The sequence below is a fragment of the Scomber scombrus genome, chromosome 4 (genome assembly GCF_963691925.1).
Source record: "Scomber scombrus chromosome 4, fScoSco1.1, whole genome shotgun sequence".
NCBI classification, from domain to species: domain Eukaryota; kingdom Metazoa; phylum Chordata; class Actinopteri; order Scombriformes; family Scombridae; genus Scomber; species Scomber scombrus.
In genome coordinates, this window is record NC_084973.1 from 10186715 (window position 1) to 10209817 (window position 23103).

The 23103-nt window shown below is 39.9% G+C and overlaps 2 protein-coding genes across 2 annotated transcripts; both read right to left on the bottom strand.

Moving 5' to 3' along the window:
* Window positions 1–7330: 7330 nt before the first annotated feature.
* Window positions 7331–16855, bottom strand: elmod3 (ELMO/CED-12 domain containing 3). The gene is made up of 13 exons (XM_062416832.1): window positions 16784–16855; window positions 14914–15720; window positions 13342–13413; window positions 13147–13221; window positions 12985–13054; window positions 12570–12632; window positions 12363–12451; window positions 11544–11667; window positions 11304–11426; window positions 10922–11052; window positions 10417–10493; window positions 10181–10308; window positions 7331–10026 (listed from the first exon to the last, which is right to left on the bottom strand). Exons 2-13 carry the CDS (start codon window positions 14947–14949, stop codon window positions 9776–9778), a joined length of 1239 nt encoding a protein of 412 aa, XP_062272816.1. The 5' UTR covers window positions 14950–15720; window positions 16784–16855; the 3' UTR covers window positions 7331–9775.
* Window positions 16856–18858: 2003 nt separating this feature from the next.
* star (steroidogenic acute regulatory protein) lies at window positions 18859–20701 on the bottom strand. Its single transcript, XM_062417483.1, has 7 exons — window positions 20638–20701; window positions 20332–20439; window positions 19989–20119; window positions 19698–19856; window positions 19368–19552; window positions 19143–19236; window positions 18859–18978 (listed from the first exon to the last, which is right to left on the bottom strand). Exons 1-7 carry the CDS (start codon window positions 20699–20701, stop codon window positions 18859–18861), a joined length of 861 nt encoding a protein of 286 aa, XP_062273467.1.
* Window positions 20702–23103: the final 2402 nt, after the last annotated feature.

Genomic DNA, 23103 nt, shown 5'->3' on the forward strand with positions numbered 1-23103 from the left:
TGTGTGTGTGTGTGTGTGTGTGTGTGTGTGTGTGTGTGTGTGTGTGTGTGTGTGTGTGTGTATGTGTGTGTGTGTGTCAACAAAACCAAACATCACTAATCATTAGAGAGAGAGGAATTCAAACAAAATGAAAACAAGCAGGAGCTGAACATAAATTCTTTTTTTGTCCAGGACTTGTTTTGATTGGGAATGAATCTTTGCTTTCCATCTCGCCTCTGTCATTCTTTCCTCGGTGTGTTGCTCAGCTCGCTCTCTCTTTTCTGGAGAAGAAGTTACGGCAGGCAAGGGGGCCACAGAGGAGCTCACACAGATTGGAAGAATTGTTTGAGCAGATGACAGAATTATAACCTTTTAAAGAGTTGGTGTTTTCTTTGCCTCCCCCTACCATCCTCCTCCAGCTCCGCCTCTGTCCACAGTTTGGAGAGTGTGTCAGTTGCTGAATGTACAGCAGTATATTTTACAGTCAGCCTAGTCAGAGTACACCTTCTAATGTCATCCAGAGCTGTTTATACTCAGGGAGGAATATCCGACATGGGCCTAAAATGTATGCCCACTAAAGAGAAATTACGACTTTTTTTAGAAACCTGTTTCTAAAATTACAACAAAAGTAATGAAGAAGAAAGTTATCCTGCAGTGCAAAATCATGTCTGAGGAAAAGGTCATCCTACAAAATACAATGACGTCATCCTGAGGTTTAGGCCCAGTTTTCCTTAAAACTCCATCGTCACCTGCACTGTTCCATGATGAGAGGATGTTTATTACCCAGAAATGCCTGATCTTAGATTTAAGTGGTGAAATCAAAACACTGCACAGCCCAGTGAAGAGCTACTGAGTCTGCATACTCTTTAATGCAGTGTTATAAGTAGGATTTCCTCTGAATAGGTTTCAATCTGAGCAAGTTTTTAGACAAGACAGACAGATTTAGGCACAAACGCCCAAGTGCACGCAAACACAAACCTGCTAAAATACTATCACAGATAGTGAGGACAGTTGAGCAGTGTCACATGAAGCCGTAAAAGATTGGATTTTTAATAAAACTGTATTGCAACATGCAGTCATATCTGTGGGGGATGTTGCAATACAGTTTGGACTGTGAAGAATGCACCAGATAATTCAGACTACAGTAAGGTCAGGCAGAGGCCTTTCCAACTGGCAAGGATAAAGCACACACACACACACACACACACACACACACACACACACACACACACACACACACACACACACACACCCACACACACACAGGGGAGCAAGCTGGAAAATGATTTTTCTTATTTCCCCCCACCAAAGCTATTTCACAATAAAGAAGAAAACTGTACAAGTAATACCTTAGTCATAAAAAAAATAAAGAGAGCACTGGAAAACTTCATGTGAATCACTTCAATTATTTACTCATAAGACTCATGAGATTAACAGAACACCAGAAGAGCCAGTTCCTAAGAAGATAAGGAATGTCTCTTATCTAGTAATGAAGGGAGTCTGACATTATATACAAACAGTAGAGGAGCATAACTAACTATCTTTCTCAACTAGGCTGCTATGCTCAAGTACAATTTTGAGATACTACTTTACTTGAGAGTAGAACATCTTTCCACTCTCCACTGCATTTATTTGACAGTTGTTATTTTAGAGGTGGGCCTTTTACACAGACACATAAGACACTGTGACACCCCACAGTGAGCAAAGTATTGTAATAACAAAATGTAATGGAGCTGCTTCAATTTTAAGGTCCTGTTATTACACTACTCACTGAGACACATGAAACAGTAGTTCACTGCCACTTGTACCAACAAGTATATGATAAATTACACGATCATGGTAAATGCTACAACCTAATTTAACAGTATTCCAGATATTCAGCAAACTGACTCAGTAATGGTAATTACAGATTAATATCTATCTTAAATTAGATAATGTTAGATAACTTAAAATAGCATTATCACCATGCCCCTGATCATACCAGACCAAACATTACTGAATTTGCTTGAAAGCTAAATGTTTTATTAGTGATGAAAAATGTGTTAATATTTCAAAAGTCATGGTTTTGACTTAATGCCTCAGTAATCATAAACTTAAAGGTGCAGTGTGTAGAATTTAGTAGCATCCAGCAGAACGGACTTGGCAGAAATGGAATATCCATTACATGTTTTAATTAGTGTATAATCACCAGGTCCACACAGAATCTGCGCCCACAGAATTCCGATGACACTTCCTCAGATTTTCCACCAACAAAGATACTGCTTGTAAAACTCAAGATGTTAAACCCTGGTGAAATTAAAACGTGACTTTGTGTAAGTAGCTGGCCATACTTGGCATACAAAACCGCACGTCATTATCTGTGAGTCATAGTAGCTAACAGAGCAATATGAGCAAAGACAGGAAGAGATAAGTGTTTTGATATCAGTGGGAAAAAAACTTGTTTTCATTCCCAGAACAATGTGGCTGAGCTGTAATTCACTGAAAACAATCTTTCTTATCTCAAATGAATATTTTCTATCACTTTAAAAGCAAAAAACATTCAGCACGTCTGATAATCACCTGAAAATAAGAGTAATTGTGTTTTTATTATCACAGAATGAGCCATTTATATCTACATAGAGGGTGGGTCCTCTCAGAGAAGGGTCCACATACACTCTTGCAGACTTACATAACACACCCAGTTTACTACGTGACACACTTGCTGATCCTAACCCTCCCCCTCCCCCTCCTCATGCCTAAATGGTGTAGACACTGTGAGTCTGCAGATAGGCCTACTTGTACTCTTCTATGGAGCCTGCCATGTTACACCACCATGTTTCTACAGTAGCCCAGAACGGACAAACCAAACAGACTCTGGTGAGGGCATTTCACGTTTTGTAAGTTTTACAGCCACTATCAGTTTTCCTACATGTTTGGAAGGGTAGCAGGAAGGTTATTCAGTTGTTGCAATCTGTAACTTCACCACTAGATGCCACTAATTCCTACACACTGGTCCTTTAAAATGTATTGATATATTCTACTAAATAATCATTCGTGAATAATAAATCGTGTGTAATATAGTTTTGCACAAAAAAATATATCTTTTAAAATCTTTAAAATTACATCTCTTCCTTCTCCATTAAAAACTCCAGAATATATGAATATGCAAATATTGTTTGTTTTAAAAGTTTAACAGCTGAACACAAGATGTCTCCTTCTTCACTGAAAAGTTCTTTCTTAGTGTTGGTGCACTGGAGGTTTCAAGTTTCCACATCACACTGGTGCAAGTTGAATATTGGACCATGATTGGCTCCATAATAGTTGTGATGTCACAAATCATGCCCGTAGTTATCAGCCTTAAATAAAATTTTCATTGAGTACAGAGACACTTTCCACATTCAGCATATGAATGTGAAAACAACCTTCTAGTGTCAAACTCTGCACATACATCATTCTGCATAGAGAAGCTCAAACATCCAACTGTAGAAAAACACATTTTTAAGTAAAACCGTAAAACAATATTTTTACAGCTTGGCACTGCTGTTTATCATTAAAGGATAAATACATCTCCTACCATTGTACACAAGAATGACAGTGTGAACATCTAATTACAATCCTACATGTGGATTTAAAAAAATTCCTTTCATTTCACATAGTGATTACTGCTCAGACAGTATATCAAAGTCAGTGGTGGTGACTCTCTTCCAAGATTGAGCAGGATGTTTTTGCTGTCAGCAACCTAGAAGAAGACACCATGGATGATAATCACAAAGAGAAGATGGATGGTGACCATGAGCACAAGAGGCCTCAAATTAAGTTGAACTGTTCACAACAGCCACACTTCACACTTACACTTACAGAAGTTTTAATTGAGGCAGAGAAAACAGTTTACAGAGTCAGTTTTTGTGGTTTTGACATCACTTTTATTAGTGTCTGTAAATTCCTATGGGTCAACATTAAGCAGAGCAGCAGGCAGTGTCTGTGGATGCAGCCTTGAGCTGAGCGTCAGCATTGACTGGGCAGGAAACAATGACATCAGGGAGAGAGGAAAAGAGAGGAAGAGAGTTGGGGGAGGGAAGGCGAGAGTAAGAGTGAGAGAAAAATGCTGTATTCCAGCAGGCTCACTAGGTACAAATGGAAACAGATTTATAAAACCCCATCCTGCACTATTCTGTTCATTCTCACTAGGCACATGGTTACTGGAACACTCCTGCAGGATACCTGACACATGACTGATGTCTGTGTATTAGATTATTAATCATTTATGAGACTCCTCTGTGATATAACGAAAGATGTATCATGTATTTGCTCGCTACCGAGACCATGTGCATACTGAGGAATGCTAATAAAACTATTACAGACAGCCCAGCACACTATTAGCAGATATGAAATATAGCTCATGGAACTATGATGTTGACTTGGATTGGTGATAAAAGATTAGCTGAACTATTTTTTCCATCCTGTGTGTGCTGTGATTCAGCAGGTCCACCACAGCCCAGTCATCTGGCACTGTGGGACGGGAGCCATGAGTTTGATTAAGCACAGATGTCGAAGCACACAGCACCAAGATTCCTTTGGAAGATTCCCAATATCATTGACCCAGCAACATAATCCCCCTTTCTCTGATAAACTGCAAGTATTTCAACACTGGAGTGGACCACGGAAACATAGTGCAAGCCCACTTATAACAAATTATGGACGATTGTGCCTTAGTGATTTGAAGTAATTTGTTTCCCTGTTGAAAAATGAAGCACAGACAGAGAGGCCTGAGACTTTAAACAGTGTCTGCACAGCAAGCCAATATTAGTGCTCCGCCCTAATTATGTTGCACCAGAGGAACATACGAGGGTCACTTAAACTAAACAGCCACAGAGAGAATAAATCATTATTAGGTTTAAATTTCACTGGAGTTTTAAGTATATTGTCTCATATAAAACTGAAGCTTCTATCAAAGTGTTCTGTATACATTTATGCATTTTACAGCAGTTGCTAAACTACTATATAAACGAACCTGTGAATTATGCAACACCTGTAATCTGTAAGATGTCAGCTCACAGCTTTGGTTTTATTAGTTGTGGATCTATCAAAGTGTGCACTCTAGTGGCTAAACTGCAGAACAGCTGTGTCAGAGACCCACAACAAACCACATCTGTTTCCCAACTCCAGGTTACATAAGCAGACAATGAATATGTGGTTTGTTCATACGGGAAAAGTGATCAAATAAAATTACTCAGAACAAATCAGCATGCAAACTGAGATACTTGAGTTTTGGGTGTGCTATTGATGCACAATATTGTTCAACAATGCTTTGCAAAAATAAAAAAGGCAGAATACAAATCACAAAAATAATTTGTAATCGTGGAGAGAAGATGGTAAGATCTTAGGAAAAATATGTAATAAATCTCAGAAAACATTTTGCAGTCTGTTCAATTTAATTGACAAAAGTGAAATAAATTTGAAATGATTAGATTAACGCATTAGTAATCTTACAGAAAATTAATCAACTTTTTAGATTTTGTTGGAATTATTATTATATTATCGACAAAAAAATACCAAATATTTTTTGGTTGAAGAGCTTCTTCTACTTCTTTTCAGTTTTACATCCAAGTAAATAGAAAGTCAATTGTTTTTGAAAATTACACCTTGAGCTCTGTATAATTGCATTTTTCAGTATTTTCTGACATTTAGATTGAACGACTGATCAAAGTATAGATTAATTTAAAAAAAGCCGACTTAACTGAACTCTGGTACACTAATTTGGAAACATTATACTTAAACTAAGTGTATAATGTTAGTATGCAGTATGGAACAGGGACATTGCACACACCAGTACAATTATACAACAATACAACAAAGAAGCAGTCATTTTTAAACAGCATTTATTTAGCTTTCTCCATACAATACATTTAATGTACAACAGCACATACTGTATTCTGAAATAACTCTCAATATAAAATAGGGCTTCTACAATCAAGGTACAGTCATAAAATGCTCTGAGGGACATGACGACGACGGCAACAGTAAAACACCTTCATATAAAGCGCAGGCTATTGAGAGAAGTGATTGTATTTGCCGAGCTGCTGCTGTGGGAAGCAGAACTTCAGACCACACCTCTCAGAGCATCCGACATCCTGCAAGAACCCGTTTTTCTTTTCTATTTTTCTTTTTTTTACTCTCTTGGTTCTGGTTTCACAACTGAGGAGATACAAAAAAAATAATTGATGATCAACAGATCAAAGGATATGATCTATTACAACTGCTGAAAATATAACTTTTGGTAATATGAGAGGATAAATCAGGCCTGGTTTGGATACTTAATATATACCAAGGTCAAAGCATACACAGTATAATGGCTGCTAATCAAGCCTATATCTTTACAATCATATATTGAACTGTTTGTTTGTGACCGTAGCTGTAAAGACTTGATTGTTTGAGTGTTTTCCTGACATCAAACACTTAAAACACAGCAAAAGTATACTGTACTATCACTGAAGCCACAAGAAAACCAGCTCATTTCAACATGGTAACATCAGCCAATTATAGATTGATTTTTAAAAGGATTTCTTTATCTGCAGATGTGCATCAGAGCATGTGTGGGCCTATAATAGTGTCTATAAATGTGTCTTTAAATAGTATACACATAACATTGACCAGCTTTTTGTGTTAGTTTGCTATTACATAGTGCTTCAGGTGTTGAATATACACATTATATAACATATCCAATTTGTATGAGAGAAGGCCTAAGTACAAGGAAACGTAAAAAGGTAAGAGTCTGACTGAGAGGCCAAAAACATCAGGAGAGAGAGAGAGAAAGGAGAGATTTGTCTCAAGTCTTGAGGTAAGCAATGTGTTTCAGTATAATGCCCTACAGACAATCATACAGTTACAATCATTAATTCTCTATATACAAACTTCCTGATTTACATACACTGTACTGCTCCTCAGTTTAAAATTGAATAAAAACTAAATGTGAGATCGTATCTGTGGTGCAATCATTAAGAGCGAGGAGGGGAGTCTGACTTCACAAAACCTGTTTTAATGGTGGGTGATACTGAACGTTTATGGCTATTGAAGATGGCCTGTTTCCTCTTGCATACGTCACACATACTATCAAATATCTACAACAGTGCAAATTTTGCTGATCGATCAAAACTCTTGCAAACAATTGGCAAAACTACATCAGCTCATTTTTCTCAAAGTTATACGATGGAGATGGCGTGGGAACAACTATCTGAGTAGATGTTGACATTGAAAGTTTACATGTATATATATATATATATATATATATATATATGTATATATGTATATGTATATGTATATATATATATATATATATATATATATATATATATATAGTTTAGTAATATGCATCCATTAGGCCTGCGTGTTTTTTAGGGGTCACATCAACTCTGTTTAATGCCTTATATGAATGGAGGAAGTCTACTGTGGCACGGTGGCTCAAATGAAAGAATAAGAAAAAAAAAAAAAAACAGGAAGTGAGCACTCCACTCCACATGGCTCCACTGAATGTAGGCACCGTTTTTACTGTTACCTTCTTAGAAGACAAGGTTGAGCTCAATAACACGTCATCCCACATCTCTCCAAGACATATGTCCAACAGCTGCGCCACCTAAACGCGTGTCTACTGACGGAGGCTTTAATGCAAAGATGAAATGAATGTGCTATAGTAGTAACAGTTTGCGCACTCGTCGACACTACAGACTGTAACTGAGACGTGACATCAACAAGCTTTACGAAGAGGAGGAGGCTATAGGATGCTACAGTACTAGTGCTACCTGAACATGCTACAGATTGAGACTACAACGATGGGAGACGGTTTCACATTAGCACAAAGCAGGAACCAGCTTTGCTGAGGAGCTCTACCCATTCTAGGCCACAGAGTCGCTGAAACCAGATGTATCCAGAACCTGTTTTTAAAAAGGCAAACAAAAAGATGTGTTGTTTGTTTTAGGAGAAATCTTGCCCTCTGAAATTTTATGTACCGTTTTGAAATGACTAAAGTACCGTCTTTGCAGCTTGATGGATCAAGTACTTAGTAAAGCTGGCTTATTGTGTGCAGAGGAAAGCACCCCATCTGTAGTCAGTTTCTGTCATACGACACACACACACACACACACACACACACACACACACACACACACACACACACACACACACACACACACACACACACACACACACACACACACACACACACACACACACACACACACACACACACACACACACACACACACACACACACCCTGAAGTTAGAAACGATTTCTATCGTCACACAGCACTATCGTTTTGATTATCATTGAGTTAGAGCTGGGATTGCATACTGTACCATACATCTCCTAAGAGAGGCACCCTTCATCAATATCAGCTCATTCATTTCACCACACACAAGCCTGCACGCACGCACACACACACTTACTGGAATACATTTTCAACTTTTCCAAAAAAAAAGAAGAAAAAAAAGAAAAAAGAAATTACAATCACATGCTTTATAACGGAATGTAGAGAAAGCTCATACCAGACCTTCGACTTTAGCCGGGACCACTCAAAGCACACAGACTCCGTTATAAAGTATCTCCTTGGCTTTAACCGCGAAAAGCTGCGAGTGTTCACGAGTCTGAAGATTTTCAGATGTTCTGGTGGACAGTGTTAAAAATCCTTCTCACGGTCACTCAGCCATAAGTTTAATAACAAAGTTCTGAAGTGCTTTTATGCATAACTATGAAGTTATGACAGCTGTCCCTACAGAAAGGACTAAAATAGTTATTTTTTTTAAATTATTTAAAATATATCCCCCCGTGGTAAGAGGGAGCTCTGGACCTAGTCTATCAGACCACTTTCAGCTGACACCGACAACTGGCTATGCCACCGTACACCTGGACTGGAGGGCCCTTTCTTGCACATTTTTCACATCTTTCATGACGTATACTTAATTCACACTCTAATAGAGAATGCAAAGTGATCAGACCTTCAAAGCCAGCTGCCTTTGAAGCCTGCTCTGTAAGAGAGAACAGCGTCTCCTGCTGATTTCTGCTCTCCGCTCAAAAGATTCTGTAACTTCTCCGGGTATTATATCTGCTGCTCTCCACTCATGCTCAGAGAAAACCTGCTCTTGTTTGCTCCATGACAGGGTTTGAAACCGGTTAATTTTTTTCTAACCACCCTAGTGTTTGATAATATGCCTGACTATGACGCTCTTCCGCTGCATTACAGGCTATTAGCATGCTCGTGTGATGGAGCAGTTTCTTGGAGCGAGAGTGAACGCCGAGCCTTTTAAATAAGTCGCTCCATGCCACGCTCCTGCCTCTGCAGTGCTGACACACCCTGGCTGAGAGACACAAATGTGTACATTGTAGACTTCTATGCAGGTAGAATCACAAGAACATGGCAGCTATTGATTTGGCTACTAAATGCACACAGCAAAGTGCACACATTGACTTTCTTGTTGTTTTATGACATCTTGTGTTGCTGACCTGCATCAGCTCTTTAAATTTGACTGTTCTTTGTTAAAAAAAATAAATTAATTACAGCCCCCCGCCCCCCAAAAGAAAAATAAACATCATATAACTCTGAAAGACCCCCCGAAGCTTCATCTGATCAAAGTGCAGCACCCCAGCATCAGTGGAAGGAGCGGAAGTGTTTGAAGTACAGATAGCAGGTCCTAGATCAGGGTCTGGTGGGTTCTTCTTCTAGCTCTCTGAAAGTAAGCCACTCACAAACAAGACTGCTCACACACACCCAAGAGCACTCACGCACACATGCACACACATACGCACACACACAGACAGAGTCTAGCTTAGATGAGTCTGGCCTCTCCTTCCATGTCTGGCGGTAGATCACACACTCCTGTGAAGTGCATCTCCTTTCCCTTGCTTCCCTGTCCTGCCCCGGTTCTGGCCCTTCGATCCCCCAGGCTGGGAGAGTGCTGTTGGGCCTGAGGGTCTGGCGATGTCCCACGGGGGATTCCACCTGCCCTCCTCTCTTTCAGGAAGACCTCTAGTCGGCGCAGCATCTGCTTGGGGTTCTTTTTGGCAAACAGCTCCACTTCTGAAGGGTTAAAGAAGAGGGACTCACGTTGAAACGACAATCCGTAACAGTCCTGTGACTCCAATACATGCGAAGACTGAGCCAAATTTGAGGAAATTCTCTCAAGGCGTTGCAAAAATCACCAGTGCAGATGCATGAAAATATTTTTCTTTACCTTTTAGTACAAAGCCAGAGTCAGCAATGGTCTTCTGTTGAGTCTTCCACAGTTGGTACAGGTGCAGGTACGTGGCAACGTAGAACTCATTCAACACACCGACCACTTGCTGACGACGATTGCACTCCCTGTTAAGACCAAAGGCAGAGAGGAGAGTTAGTGTGAAGTGATACTGTCTGACGCTACAGCAGAAGGTCAGGATGCCATAAAACAAAATCAGACGACTAGTGACTCACTTGGACAAGGCTTCCTCTCGAAGTACTTGCAAGGCGATGCGGGTCATGTTGATTGACATCACACTGAATGGAAAGTTCTAGACCAGAATACAACCACAAGGAAACTTAGAGAGGCTCCAAGGGTAGGTGCTGAAAAACGCTGGCCTTTATTTAATCCCTGAGGGGAAATTCTCTTATTCGATTTAGTTCCTTCTGCCTCAATCTAATCACTGAATGAGTCATTCAACATTAACACAAAGATAAAACAATCATTTTCATTATCGATTAACAGATAAATGGTTTCGTCTGTAAAATGTCAGAAAATAGTGAAAATGACTGCAGAGTAAAAGGCTATGTTTATGTTGAGGTGAATGTCTTCAATCACAGGTAAAGCCATTTAAACATCACATATGAGAAGCTGAAACCAGCTCATTTTTGGCACATTTGCTTTAAAAAAGGACTAAAACAATAATTTGATATCTCAAGACAAGTGTGCATTCATGTGTTGATTATGAACTGGTGGTACCTGTGTAGGGTGTTGTGATAACTTGTAGATGTCTCTAGCCAATGGTAGAGTCTCTGGATCCATAACAAAGTAGAGAGTATGCATCAGTCCCAGGAAACCAGTACCACGGAGGTCAGTAGCTGGGTCTGTACCTACAGCACAAAAAAACAACCCAAATGAATTCAGTCAGCATTTCCCTCTTTGGTGTCAATAACTGTGGATACAGATCTTTTTTCTAAAATAAATACAGCATCACTCTAGCACACAAAAGCCTTCTTTTAATTTACTTCATTTCTTTACATCAACATTTAATACTCTAGAAACTTGTACTGCATTGAAGTTTGCTAATGAACTAAAACCTTTCACATCATGAAATTAAGGAGCAGTGTAAAAGGTGTTTTACCCTGAAAGCCGATGTTTTCCCAGTGCGACCCAAAGCGAGGACAGTCCAGCCTGCAGCCAAGCAGCCTCTTATAAATGGTCTGTAGGACACGCATGTGGACTGTCTGGCTGTTGTCCACGTGGCCTACAAACAACAAGACACATAAATGCAAAAGTTAAAAAATCAGTGGTTTAATGGAAACACCCACGAGTTACACCCGGTGGATTATTTCACTACCAGGCCTGGCCAACACACACTCACACTGTGCGATGGCAAAGACCAGATCCCGTTCCTCCAGGAGTTCCCTGTGCAGTCGTGGCGGTCCGAAGAGGAAGTGTGTGATTGCGGCGAGACCTGTCCTGCGAATGGTTGGCTGGATGTTCTTCTGCAGGTGGGGGTGGAGATGAAAATAGAATACTTTAGAATAAAAGTTGTGATAACTACGCCTCAGTTTCAATCCAATTACTCTTATTTATGGCTGGACTGAGCAACAGGACCAGATGCTTTTTTCAATTCTCTTTCACATTTTATGGCTCTAGTTTTCCAGCTTTGGGAGGCGACTGCAGATAAAGGCAACACTAGATGTAAGTCTTTCCCTCTCTCAGCCACAATCTGTTGATTCTTTATCTCAATGAGCGGCGATCAAGGCCTGTATTACAGACCTTTATTTATAATTTCCTCTACTCTATAGGCACATTTTTATCATTTTATACTTAACCAAGCACCATCCCAGTCTCTTGCTGGGATGGTGCTTTGCTGTTGTTGGTGTTCGCTGTTAATGCTAAGTCAACACTTCCTCCATCTGTTTCATGTTAAAATGCTGCCACCAGTTCCCTTCCCCTCCCAAGATACACAGCTTTTACTGTGAACCATCTGAAGGAAGCACTGAGATTCACTGAAAGTGGCTTAACCTTGAGAAAGAAGGACCAAGTTGAATTTACATTTAAGTGATTCAGAGCAAGAACAAAATCTCTTTTCAAAAAAGAAACTGCACCCTTAATCAGGGACTAGCCTTGATTTGCGCCATCATTTAGATAACAGCTTTTATTTAAGAATTTATGGTATGCAAGGGTTCCTTACTAGCAAATCTCCGAGGTCTGTGGTCTGGAAGTACTGCAGGGCTTCATTAAAGGAGATGAGCGGGGTTGGGTTTGAGTCCTCTGTGAGAGCTGCAGGATTTTTTCCAAAAAATATATTTTTTTTAGCAACAAATTACAGATAACACATTCAAAATCACTAAGTCATGATTATCTTGTACAACAGGTGAAACTACCAGATGTATCTGACCTGGTTGGATGTTCTCCAGAGCCTCCCACTCCTGTCTGGCCTTTTCCAACTCTGCATTTTCCTCTGTAGAGAAAGAATCACAAAGGTGAGGTAAGAAAAAACTAATTCAGTTGATAATGTAATGCACAAACCTCACAACCTGCAAGCCTCAAACAGTGTCTACTCTGCCAAGGGGCTGTGGTGCAATTGCTGACACCCATCCAGTTTATGCCCTGTCATAAATGCTTCCTATCTAACAGATCTGCATCATCCAGAGCACCACTGAGACCCCACTCTACCTCCACGCAGGCAACCTGCACTCCTGAGGGAGGTTTTACCTGCAATAGTTGCCTGGTATCTAGGATACACTCACAAATTCCTGTGGGAAGAGGATGCGAGACAAAGGAGAGGTTGTGTGATAGTATGTGTGTGTCACCTGCAGGCTTTGGCTGGTCTCCTCCAGCTGCCAGTGTCTGCAGAAGACCATTCTGCTTCAGTGCTGAAATCTGCACAATTACCAAACAAAGGATTACCTTACACACAAAGGGGACCAGACGATGGTTGTTAAAGTGAGATACTACACATGAATTGTAACTACCGGCAGGGATCTGAATGATGCGCTGCCATTAGTGTTGTCTTTGACATTATGACCGATAATCAGTCCATTCATGACCTGAAAAGAAAAAAAAAAGTTTAAACTGTTTTAAAGGTTTTTCTGGGAAAGAAAATCACATTGAATGAAAGTGAGACAAAGGTCCCATCAATGAGAAGTGGCCTGTTTTACTGTACTCACAGGTTTATGGTTGGAGTGTCCATTGGTGATCTCCTCTAATGGTTTACATTCATGGGACAAACCATTCAGGCCCTAAGAAGAGGGCAGCAACACAGAGCAGCTGATTACGACATGCACCCAATATAAAAATAGTGCAGCCCTCACTGCTCTAAGACAGGCCATTCATGATCACTGATTCTCTCATTATTATCCCATTTTTTTAAAGTCCTAAAATTCCTAATATCAACTTGGAAAACTGAAAAATACTAAACAAAACAAACCAAAAAAACTCCCACAGAAGTGTCAGAAGTTGTGCATTTGCAAACACTTCTGTTTTACTAGTGTGCTTCCTAAATTTAAGCATTGAAAATTAGGAAATCAAAAAATGTTTAACCATTTTTTAAAAAAGTGTGTACCCTGTATCCTCCCAGTTACACAGCATTCAATGACTATGTTTACATGCACAAAATATTCCAGTTTTTGCACTTATTCTGAGGAAGACAACATTCCTACAAAGCTGTTAACATACCTGATGAAAATTAATTTTCCACTAATATTCCTGACTACATGCAGAGTGCTTTCAGGGTTTCCCTAGCGAGGTGAAAAACATTAGTGAGCTGCTGCCTGATACTTATAAGTGATATGACTGATATTATAAATATATAATTACAGGCCTATTCAGTGCCTGGGTTGTCCCATGATGTTTACTACACTGAATGTTTTTGGTGCATCACATCAAGTTGTCACCGTCAGTCCATGGCTGCATGTCAGGATAATAACAAATCCACTTCATGAAGGCGGCGCGCTCTGTTTTTCCAACCCGCCCTGAACAGCTCTCCACTGTCCTCTCATTCCTCTCCTCTGTCTGCCTTCCTGCTCTAGCATATGTCATTTTGCTTGAGCAGAGGTAAATAGTCAAGAGGCTGTGAGTTGTAAACTTTGGTAAAAAAAACCTTACTTAGACGCATATTCTGGATGCACTGTATACCAGTCTAAATAACTGGTTGGCACATCCCCCATGTCTTAATTGGAAAATACTTAATTCAGAATATGCTGTTCACATGACCTGCATCCAATTTATAAATATTGTCATATTTGGAATAATAGTTGAATATTAGTGTGCCTGTAAACGTATCCAATGAGCCCTGAGACACAGACTACTCATCCAAATGTTTACCAAAAAAAAGAAGCAATATACAAGGATACAGGCCAGGGACTAAGAGGTAATGTTATGGCTAGAAAACCAAGTTGAGGATAGCTGCCGCCATGGCAACGTGCCAAGCACACCAGACCAGAGATTACAGATAACGCAGAGAGGGAACTGTTGCTCTAAACACATGTGACAGAACTGATTCAACAGATGAGCTCTTAATTGTTTAACATTAAACAACAGTGCAGCACAGGAAGCATTTCTCTATGGTGGTGACAACATCAATATGCCAACAGTAGTAAAAAGAGTCTACTCCTCATTTCTCCACTTACACAGCAGGTGCAGGTTCCTGCTTTAATTGTGTTACATTAATGTAAACCCAAACACTTGAATGAGATGAACTGTTTATAACTTTAAGTTCAACTGTGAAAGAATAGCAATACCTCAGGGTGGGATGTGACATCAATGTCTTCTTCCATTGCATATGAGTGTGTTGGCTGGCAGGCGCGTTCCTGATCCTGGCCTCTAAAGGCTTCTGAAATCACGGACTGAGATGGGCTGATGAGCTGCTGCAAGGACCACCATGGTTTCTGTAGTGCACATGTGTAGTGACTGCGACTTTCTATTTGTTTACTCTTTTTTTCCTCATATACACAGAGAATCTCGGTCCACAGTCACCAGTGGGATTTCACAAAACTGTCACTGGCAATAGAAACCCATGTTGCACACATCATATTCTCTTTTTCTATGTGACAGCGATGACTGTGTGGTTTTGACAGCAGCCTGGTTTTGTTGGCTACTCCAAAAGTCTAACCTTGAGTGTGTGCGCGAAGAGGAATGTGCAGGTATCAGTCTACAAGAGCTGACTGTAGGCTATCCATCAATACACACATTTCCTGGAAACCTCCCTCCTTCCTCTCCTCCACAGATCTGCTTGGCCAGTGGGTTTACTTCTCAGCCCCATTAGAGGTGCACAAAAGCTGGATGATGACATTTTTCAGGGCTGGGCTCTCCCTGTCCGAGACACTTCATCCCTTTGGCACTCAAGACAGATCCGATGAGTACTCAGAGCTACCAGTATAGTTCAATTTAATACTTGCATCTGTGTTATGTCTTCAGTCTCACATAAAACAGCAACACGTGTCCGGAGTAAAAACTGCAGGTGTTTGGTGAGATGTGGGTCATGGATGGGGTCCTTGTATGGTCAGAGTCCTGAGGAGGGGCAGTCATATGTACACAATATCTGAAAACTAGAACAAGAAATGTATTAAACTACACAAAATTAACAAACATGTCAATGAGCAACACACAAATCCAAATTAACATGTGTGACTATGCAGAAAAAACAGCACAGAGCTACATATGTGTTGAACTATCTCATGATTGACAAAAATACTGTTATGAACTTACATTACAGTGCAATAATATTTCTTCTGGTATCGTATTTATATGCGACTAAATTAGCAGAGCAACCTAAATTCACTGCAGGACAGCAAATTAATTAATATTACTTAGTGTGGTTAAATTCAAATTTGAGGTACTTGTATGTTGAGTCATACTAGTTTATCCTTCTATTATTCACTATAGTTACTGTATAGTTAAGTTTGAAACACAACCCGTATAATAAGCTCATGAAGTATGATGCATTATCTACTCTATAATTCAATTTGATAAAATGTTGAATTTGGCTGATAATACATGTGTATTCTCACTTGCACAGTATATTCAATTCAGGAGTATTCTTCCAATAAGGAGGTTTTAAGACACACTTTCATGTTAATGTCTATTGTGTGCATTAAAGCAGTGCATATTACAAGCAGTGTGTCGTGACAATATTACAAAGTATGCAGAATAAGTTCACGTTTGACAGAGTGACAGTTGTCAAACATCTACAGCAGCAGCCTGACGTCGCCTGGATAACATTATCTGTAGCAGCCAACAAGCTAGCAACCCCGCAGGCAAAAAGACGCAGCTACAGCTTCATTTCTAACCGAGACTGCAACGCCTGCACACACTACATGTCAGCGGGCCTCATTTTAGTGCTTCACAGTTAAATGATTCATGTCATGAAAATTAAGTGCGGTTAAGTAGCTGGGACCTGCCTGCTAACACAAGAAAAGCCAGCTGTCCGGCTAACTAACGGGCTAGCTGTAGCTCTATTGAACTGCAACGGAGATGGAGTCTGTGCACAAATGCGACAGCAAAATGCGGAGAAATCTGCTTTTCTCTTTAAGATATATTAAAAACGCCACTAAACGACTTGTGCCGCGGCATGTCTGAGCATAATATGTGATTTGAAGCATTTAAAAGTACCTCAGTTTCTGATTGTTTCTCCCTCCAATCTCAGCTTCCCTTCCCCCGTCCAGTGGCCACGGTAATTTCAAGTGCATCTTGGGAATTGTGGTTTCCTGTCGGACTCTGGGCTCATTACGTCATCGCTCTCCGGCACAGAGCAGGGAGGCTGTGACCTCTTTTTCAGTCTACAGATAATAGCAGCTCAGGAATACGTCTTTGCAAAAAATACAGTAAAAACTTAATTTCCCTGTTTGTTTTTTAACAGATAATTATGACATTGTGAAAATCTCTAAAATAGGTTATGGGATTTTTGATTTTGTCTGAATTCCCTGGCAAAGTTTTGACAATTCTTGTGTTCCCCATAAAGTGCAAGAATTTTCCAACATTTCCCTCTTACACAGAAAAAAAGTTGATGTTTGAGTTGAATTTCAGTCAAGGACGCACAGATGGATATTGGTTGCAAAAAAAGAGAGAGAAAGATTTAATCAAGGCTGTCATCAGTGCCAGGGATTCAATATGACTGCCAGATAGCTTGTTTTGTCTTCCTGGTCCTATTACACAACTTATCTGCACCGGACAATTTTCCTTTTCCTACCCCAGAATTTCTGCGTTCCTTCTATTACACAAATAATGGAACAAGATTTCAGAGCGTCTACAACTCTCCTCACATCTGCTTATGTTCAGATTTGAGGGATTTCAAGCAGATGTCAATTATTACCCTCTGGAACATTCTTTCAGAGAAAAAGAAAGTTTGTTTTGCATTAGTCAAGCCAGCACTTGGAGTTATTTTGCTGAAGTTTGTGTTTTTTAGAGTACGCTGGAGTCAGGCTAAACCAAAAAGGGAATTCTTAAAAAAGTGATAAACGGCTACCACTGTTCAGTGCACTTCCTATTTCAACTCAGAAACTTCCCTCAGGCCTCAGTGGTATGACATAATTACATAATTCTGAAGTAATGCTGCTGACTATCTTGCAGCCAACTTAATCATGTGCGACAGAGATTGAGACCTACACTCCTCAATTTAGGTAATCCTGGCCCCTGTAGTCTGCACTACATCCAATAAAAAGAGCTGTTGCAAAACATTTTGGAACAATTAAGTCTAAATAAAATAGGAAAAATGTTACACAACTGGCAATGAACAGATTTCCTGTTTGGGATGAAATCCACTGATACTTGATCTCAGGGAATGTGCTGCTGGCTCACACCGAACTGCTCGCTGCTGGGCTCCTCACACATCTGAATGGCCAAACACCTGCTCTCTCTGGCAAACTGTCAGTCCGAAAACCCATCAAGGAACAGGAAGACATTTTTGACGAGCTTTATTATTCATAATTTAAAAAAGAACGTTTAAATTCATCCATCTTCTCCCTGCTAATAACACTACAGTTTCCAAGAAGGTTTTCTATTCAGTTTTTTGCTTGTGTATTTTCTCCTCTGTATGAGTGAGTTAGTGTGTCTTTATCTTCACAATTTGACGAAGTCAAAATGAAATGTTTTATGAAGTTTTATTGGGGTTGAGTAATCATTCTCCTCACTGCTTTTCTTCTTTGCCGAAAGTGTAATAAAAATCATAAAACCATATATATATATCAATGACATTGCAATTGTTTATTCACTTGGCAGTTGTTGTTGTAGTAATGCAATGCAATTGTGCAATATCAATAAATAAAACAATGAAATAAAAGTGCAATTTTACAGCAGCGGGATGGACAGTAACTGGGGTGTTATCAGACAGAAACAATGGGCAGTTTATGACATGTTTTATGGCTCAGTGTGTCTGCCAAGGTGGAGTAGATCAGAAACAATCAAAGCACGCACTGTGAGACTGGTGTCGTTGGATCAAAATGTTATGACAGATTCTATTAAAAGGGCCAAGAAAAAGACACATATTCCAATTCAAACCAAGATCTGTGCTCAGATTTTCCTAAAATTTTAGACAAGCATAATTTTCATCTGATCTCCTTCATTTCCTCACGATTGTCTCGTTCACTTAAGCAGATAAAGCACATTTACATTATTTTTAAATGAGATGGGGTTGCTCCTCTGCCGCTGTCGAGTGCACTGCTGTGCCAAAGCTCAAGAGGCATCTTGTGTTAGCAGGCATGAGCCATCTCCATAGAAACATTATTAGCCATCCTTTGCCTGAGGTGGTTGGCGAAGTCCACCTGTGTCTGAGAGAGCACTTTGTTTATGATTGTCTTTGGGATCCAGCCCTGCAGACGACCAAGACAAAGCCAGTGTTAGACTGAATAGCATGGTGTTTAGTATTGCAGTATTGTCACATATGTTTTATGTTTAATTATTTAATATAGCTGAATGTATTTCAGTGCAATTCAGTGTGGTAAGTGTAAAGAATGCTGAGACTGCTTTTATATACCTTGAGATCTATATTTAGTAACCAGGTGAACTTGGTCTTATTTGGGTCTTCAGGGCAGGGCTTCATAACTATACAGGTGGGCCCGTTCTCCGCTCTGAAAAATGTAATGATCAGTGTTCAGCATCAGTTTAAACCACATATCCATATGATTCACTCAGATTCATTTACTCCTTACATACGTAAATGTGTGCTTGTAGATAACAAGTTAATGATTCTGTGACTCACCTCACCACACCCCTCTGCTCGGGCATTTTCGGGTGCTGAGTTGACATTCCAGCCAGGAAGCAGGTGGAGCCTCGACGCTTGGCACAACGAACGCTGACAAAGTCCCTTGGCCCCACAACGTTACCAGGTGTCTCTGCAGCGACCTCATGGGTTATCATGGTGTCCTGGCCAATCTTTTGAAGGATCTGATGAATCCCAATGTGACATTTTAGCAACCTTTTTGCATTGATATCTTTGTATTTGTACATGTTTTATTATTTATGGTATGTAACAGTGAATTTCAAGTAGCAGTATCAATTCACATGCAGACACCAGCTGCCTATGTCTCACCTTAACTTCTTTGACATTTGGGTTCCACTCCCCCATTTGCTCCATGTTTCCCACCAGCTCTTCGTAAAGACTGTCTTGGTGCTGCTCCAACATCACCTCCAGCTTGAACACCTTCCCAATGTCAGGCAACATTTTACTCAGGACTTTGTCTCCATTTGCCTAAAAGAATGGTGTAACCAAGTACAGAAGAATTCATACAGTAATCTCTCAAATTTGAAACAATATATGTTGGATATATTTCTTACAAGGTGAATGATTATTTTGCTTTCTGAGTCCTGTTTTGATACTCACAGCCACAGTTTCAACGGTCCAGCCCTCCTGTTCACCGAGGATGCTGATGGCTTTCTGCAGTGCATCCTCACCTTGCTTCACATAAGACATCTCCTCCTCGTTGTACCCTTGCTCCTCCTCAATCCGTGAGCCTTAAAACAAAACAGCAAGGAACTAAAAACTCACAGTAAACTTCAATAAACTCATAGTGGAGAAGGAGCATTTATAATAACACTGACTTATCTGTTAACCTATCAACCAAAATTTTTTTATAAAGTTTAAGATCTAACATAAAGTCTGTTACTCCATGGCAACACTGTTTGAATCCATACACTGACTCAAGCAACCACGTGTAATAACTCACTGAGAAAGGAGCTTCGTCGGCAGACTTGACTGATCCACTTACTGGGGCCCGGACCTGCCAGTCTGTTCAGCTCATGGTGAATGGCCACCATTGCATTCTTTCTCAAACCTAGGATACAGAGACAAACAGCCCACAGTTACTACAATGTTAAATCCACTGATTAGATCTTTCTTGTTTGATTCATTCAGCCATTCTGGCTCTGGGCTCCATGCAGAACTCCACTGACAAAATGTGCATTTTTAAACCTAATGTAAAACAGAGAGAAAAGCAGGTCAAGGCAAGAATATCTTAATGTCTCTCACTCACCTGTCATGTTCCTCGTGTGCCGGTAGGAGATGCCAGCACACAGTTTGAAGGTTGCAGGCAGCATTTTCTGTCACAGGAGATTCTTGCAGCTTTGAGAGAACTAGAAAACTTGAAAAGCAAATGAGATTCAAAAATCTGGCTTAGTTGTAAACCTGAGAGAGAAGAGGACAAGTGGATGAGAGTGCAGAGAAGACTTCTGAGAGGATTTCTGTCTGTAGACGATTGAACGTGTCGGTATATATAAGAGCTCTGAACACAAGGCCGCCGTGCTATCACCACGTAGATAAACACACACACATCACTTCACTGTTCCAATGGCCATGCCGCCAAGGTTGCCTCCCGGATACGACGAGCATGTCTCAGACTCTCACAAACACTGTGTCAGATAACGTCCAGTGCCCAGGACACTGTATTGCTCACACTGACACACATACACATAAAAACACGGCCTCTCTTCAGTGATGACAGTGCCAAAAGAGAGGTCAGTGTGAGAGACCCTGAGTGACTCATCCATCCCTTCATGGTCCATAACAGCTTAAACACTCACACAGGAATTTGAGGGCAAAAAATTTCCATTGAGTTTGGCTCGCTTCTTCCCCTCAACTATGATTGATATCTTGTTTTGAGCTAGAAGTATATCTCAAGTGCCCATACTTTGCATTCTTTCATCATCTTTATCTAATGACTTTTTGAAAGAATTGCTTATAAATAGGAGTTTGAGCTGCTGACATGTTTCTGAAATGCTACTGAAATTGACAAATGAAAGAGATCAAACATCAAATAAAACATGAAATATTTCTTTATTCAGTGCCACAACATGATGTATGATATGATATATGGTAATGTCCATGTAATTGCCACCTTTACTTAATTTACATGCCCAGTTTATGGCAAACATAAGGGTTGACACTTTAATATTGTTCTAAATATTGGCTTATAATAAGGGTTAATAAGTATTTACAGTACAATCTGTGCGACTCTGAACAAAGGGGAAGTAAAGCCAGTGTCAACAAAACATAAGGGTTAAAGGTGAATCCAAAAACTATGTAACAGTAATAAGAAACAAAGTTAACACTACTACTACTGGCGGAAATTATAGTTAGATACATTTTTGTTACATACTGTATCATTGTAACAATGTATTTATAAGACAATGATACTGTAAACAGAGCATTGCAGTCATCAAGCATGTACAGCATACGTAGCCAATCTATCCTGGATACATAAATGTTAAATGAAACTACTCAGTGAGGGTTTATTATTGTCCAAAAGCAGCTCTGTCATGGTTTCCATGGCGGTCAGACTTGTCAAACACATCATATTTCATAATGCCAACATCTAAACAGCAACTTCACGATTGTGCTTCAGCCTTTCCTGTCACTAAGATTGAATCACAGTCTGGAAAAATCTTGCTTCATCATCAAACAACACACCAAGATCTGTTAATAACATGTTTTGTCAAGCAACTCACATGTTTTGACAACCTTCCTCAGTCCGTCCAAGCAAAATCCAAATTATCTAACAGCAATATTGCCTCAGGGAGTTGCGCGTCAGACACACAGTCAGAGTCAACAGTGTTCATGACCACAGGAATGGAAACCTGTCAAGAGTAGCAGGCTATCTGATAAGTGAACAGAAATGGGCACAGAAAAAACAGGAACAGATTCATAAATCCCAAAGAAAGACTGAAGTCACCTTAACCTGCAACCTTGTGTCCCTCTGTTTGGATGGCAGGAATTACCCATCATTCCCTCTGGCCTTCTGCAGGGTGGGTCACTTCATTTAAAATGGGAACGCACAGGCCTAGTACTATGTGACCCATTACTAAGACACAGTGGACAGACCAGACGCCCATGTCTCTTGTACTGTAAAGCTCATTTTTCTGAGATAATGAATTAGGAGCTAAAGTGGGTCATATTCCTATTTCTAAGGGCGGCCTATTTGACGAGCAGCATTATGTTTTAATGAGCTTCAGTCCTGGGGCAAAAATCATTTTTCTCAAATGTAGATCCAAGTCTCCTGTAGAAAAGTATATCTGAAAGCCACTAAACTTTATATTTGTATATATAGTGAAGACAATCATTACTGAATGATAATGTGTATCATAAACTTTTTGGATTTTTCTTGGATTTCTGTTATAGAGTGTGCTTAAATAACAGTTTGTAAGGTACCTAAATAGCTTCAGGAAAAATAAAGGTTTGTATTCATCCTTTGCAAATATTGCATGCACTGGTTTCAATGGTCTGATATTTACAGGTTTCTCAGTACACACATCTGCTTATTTTCCCATGATTCCATCTGATATTTGTTGCAATATGATGGAGCTATAAAACAGCCATCTCATATATTTGTGACTTTATAATGATAAAATCTGAGAGGAAAACAGATGCTACCTTTTTTGGTGTGATCAAATGGATGAAGTAATATAATCTTCTAGCACTGGATGTTTGTTGTTCAGTTTATAAA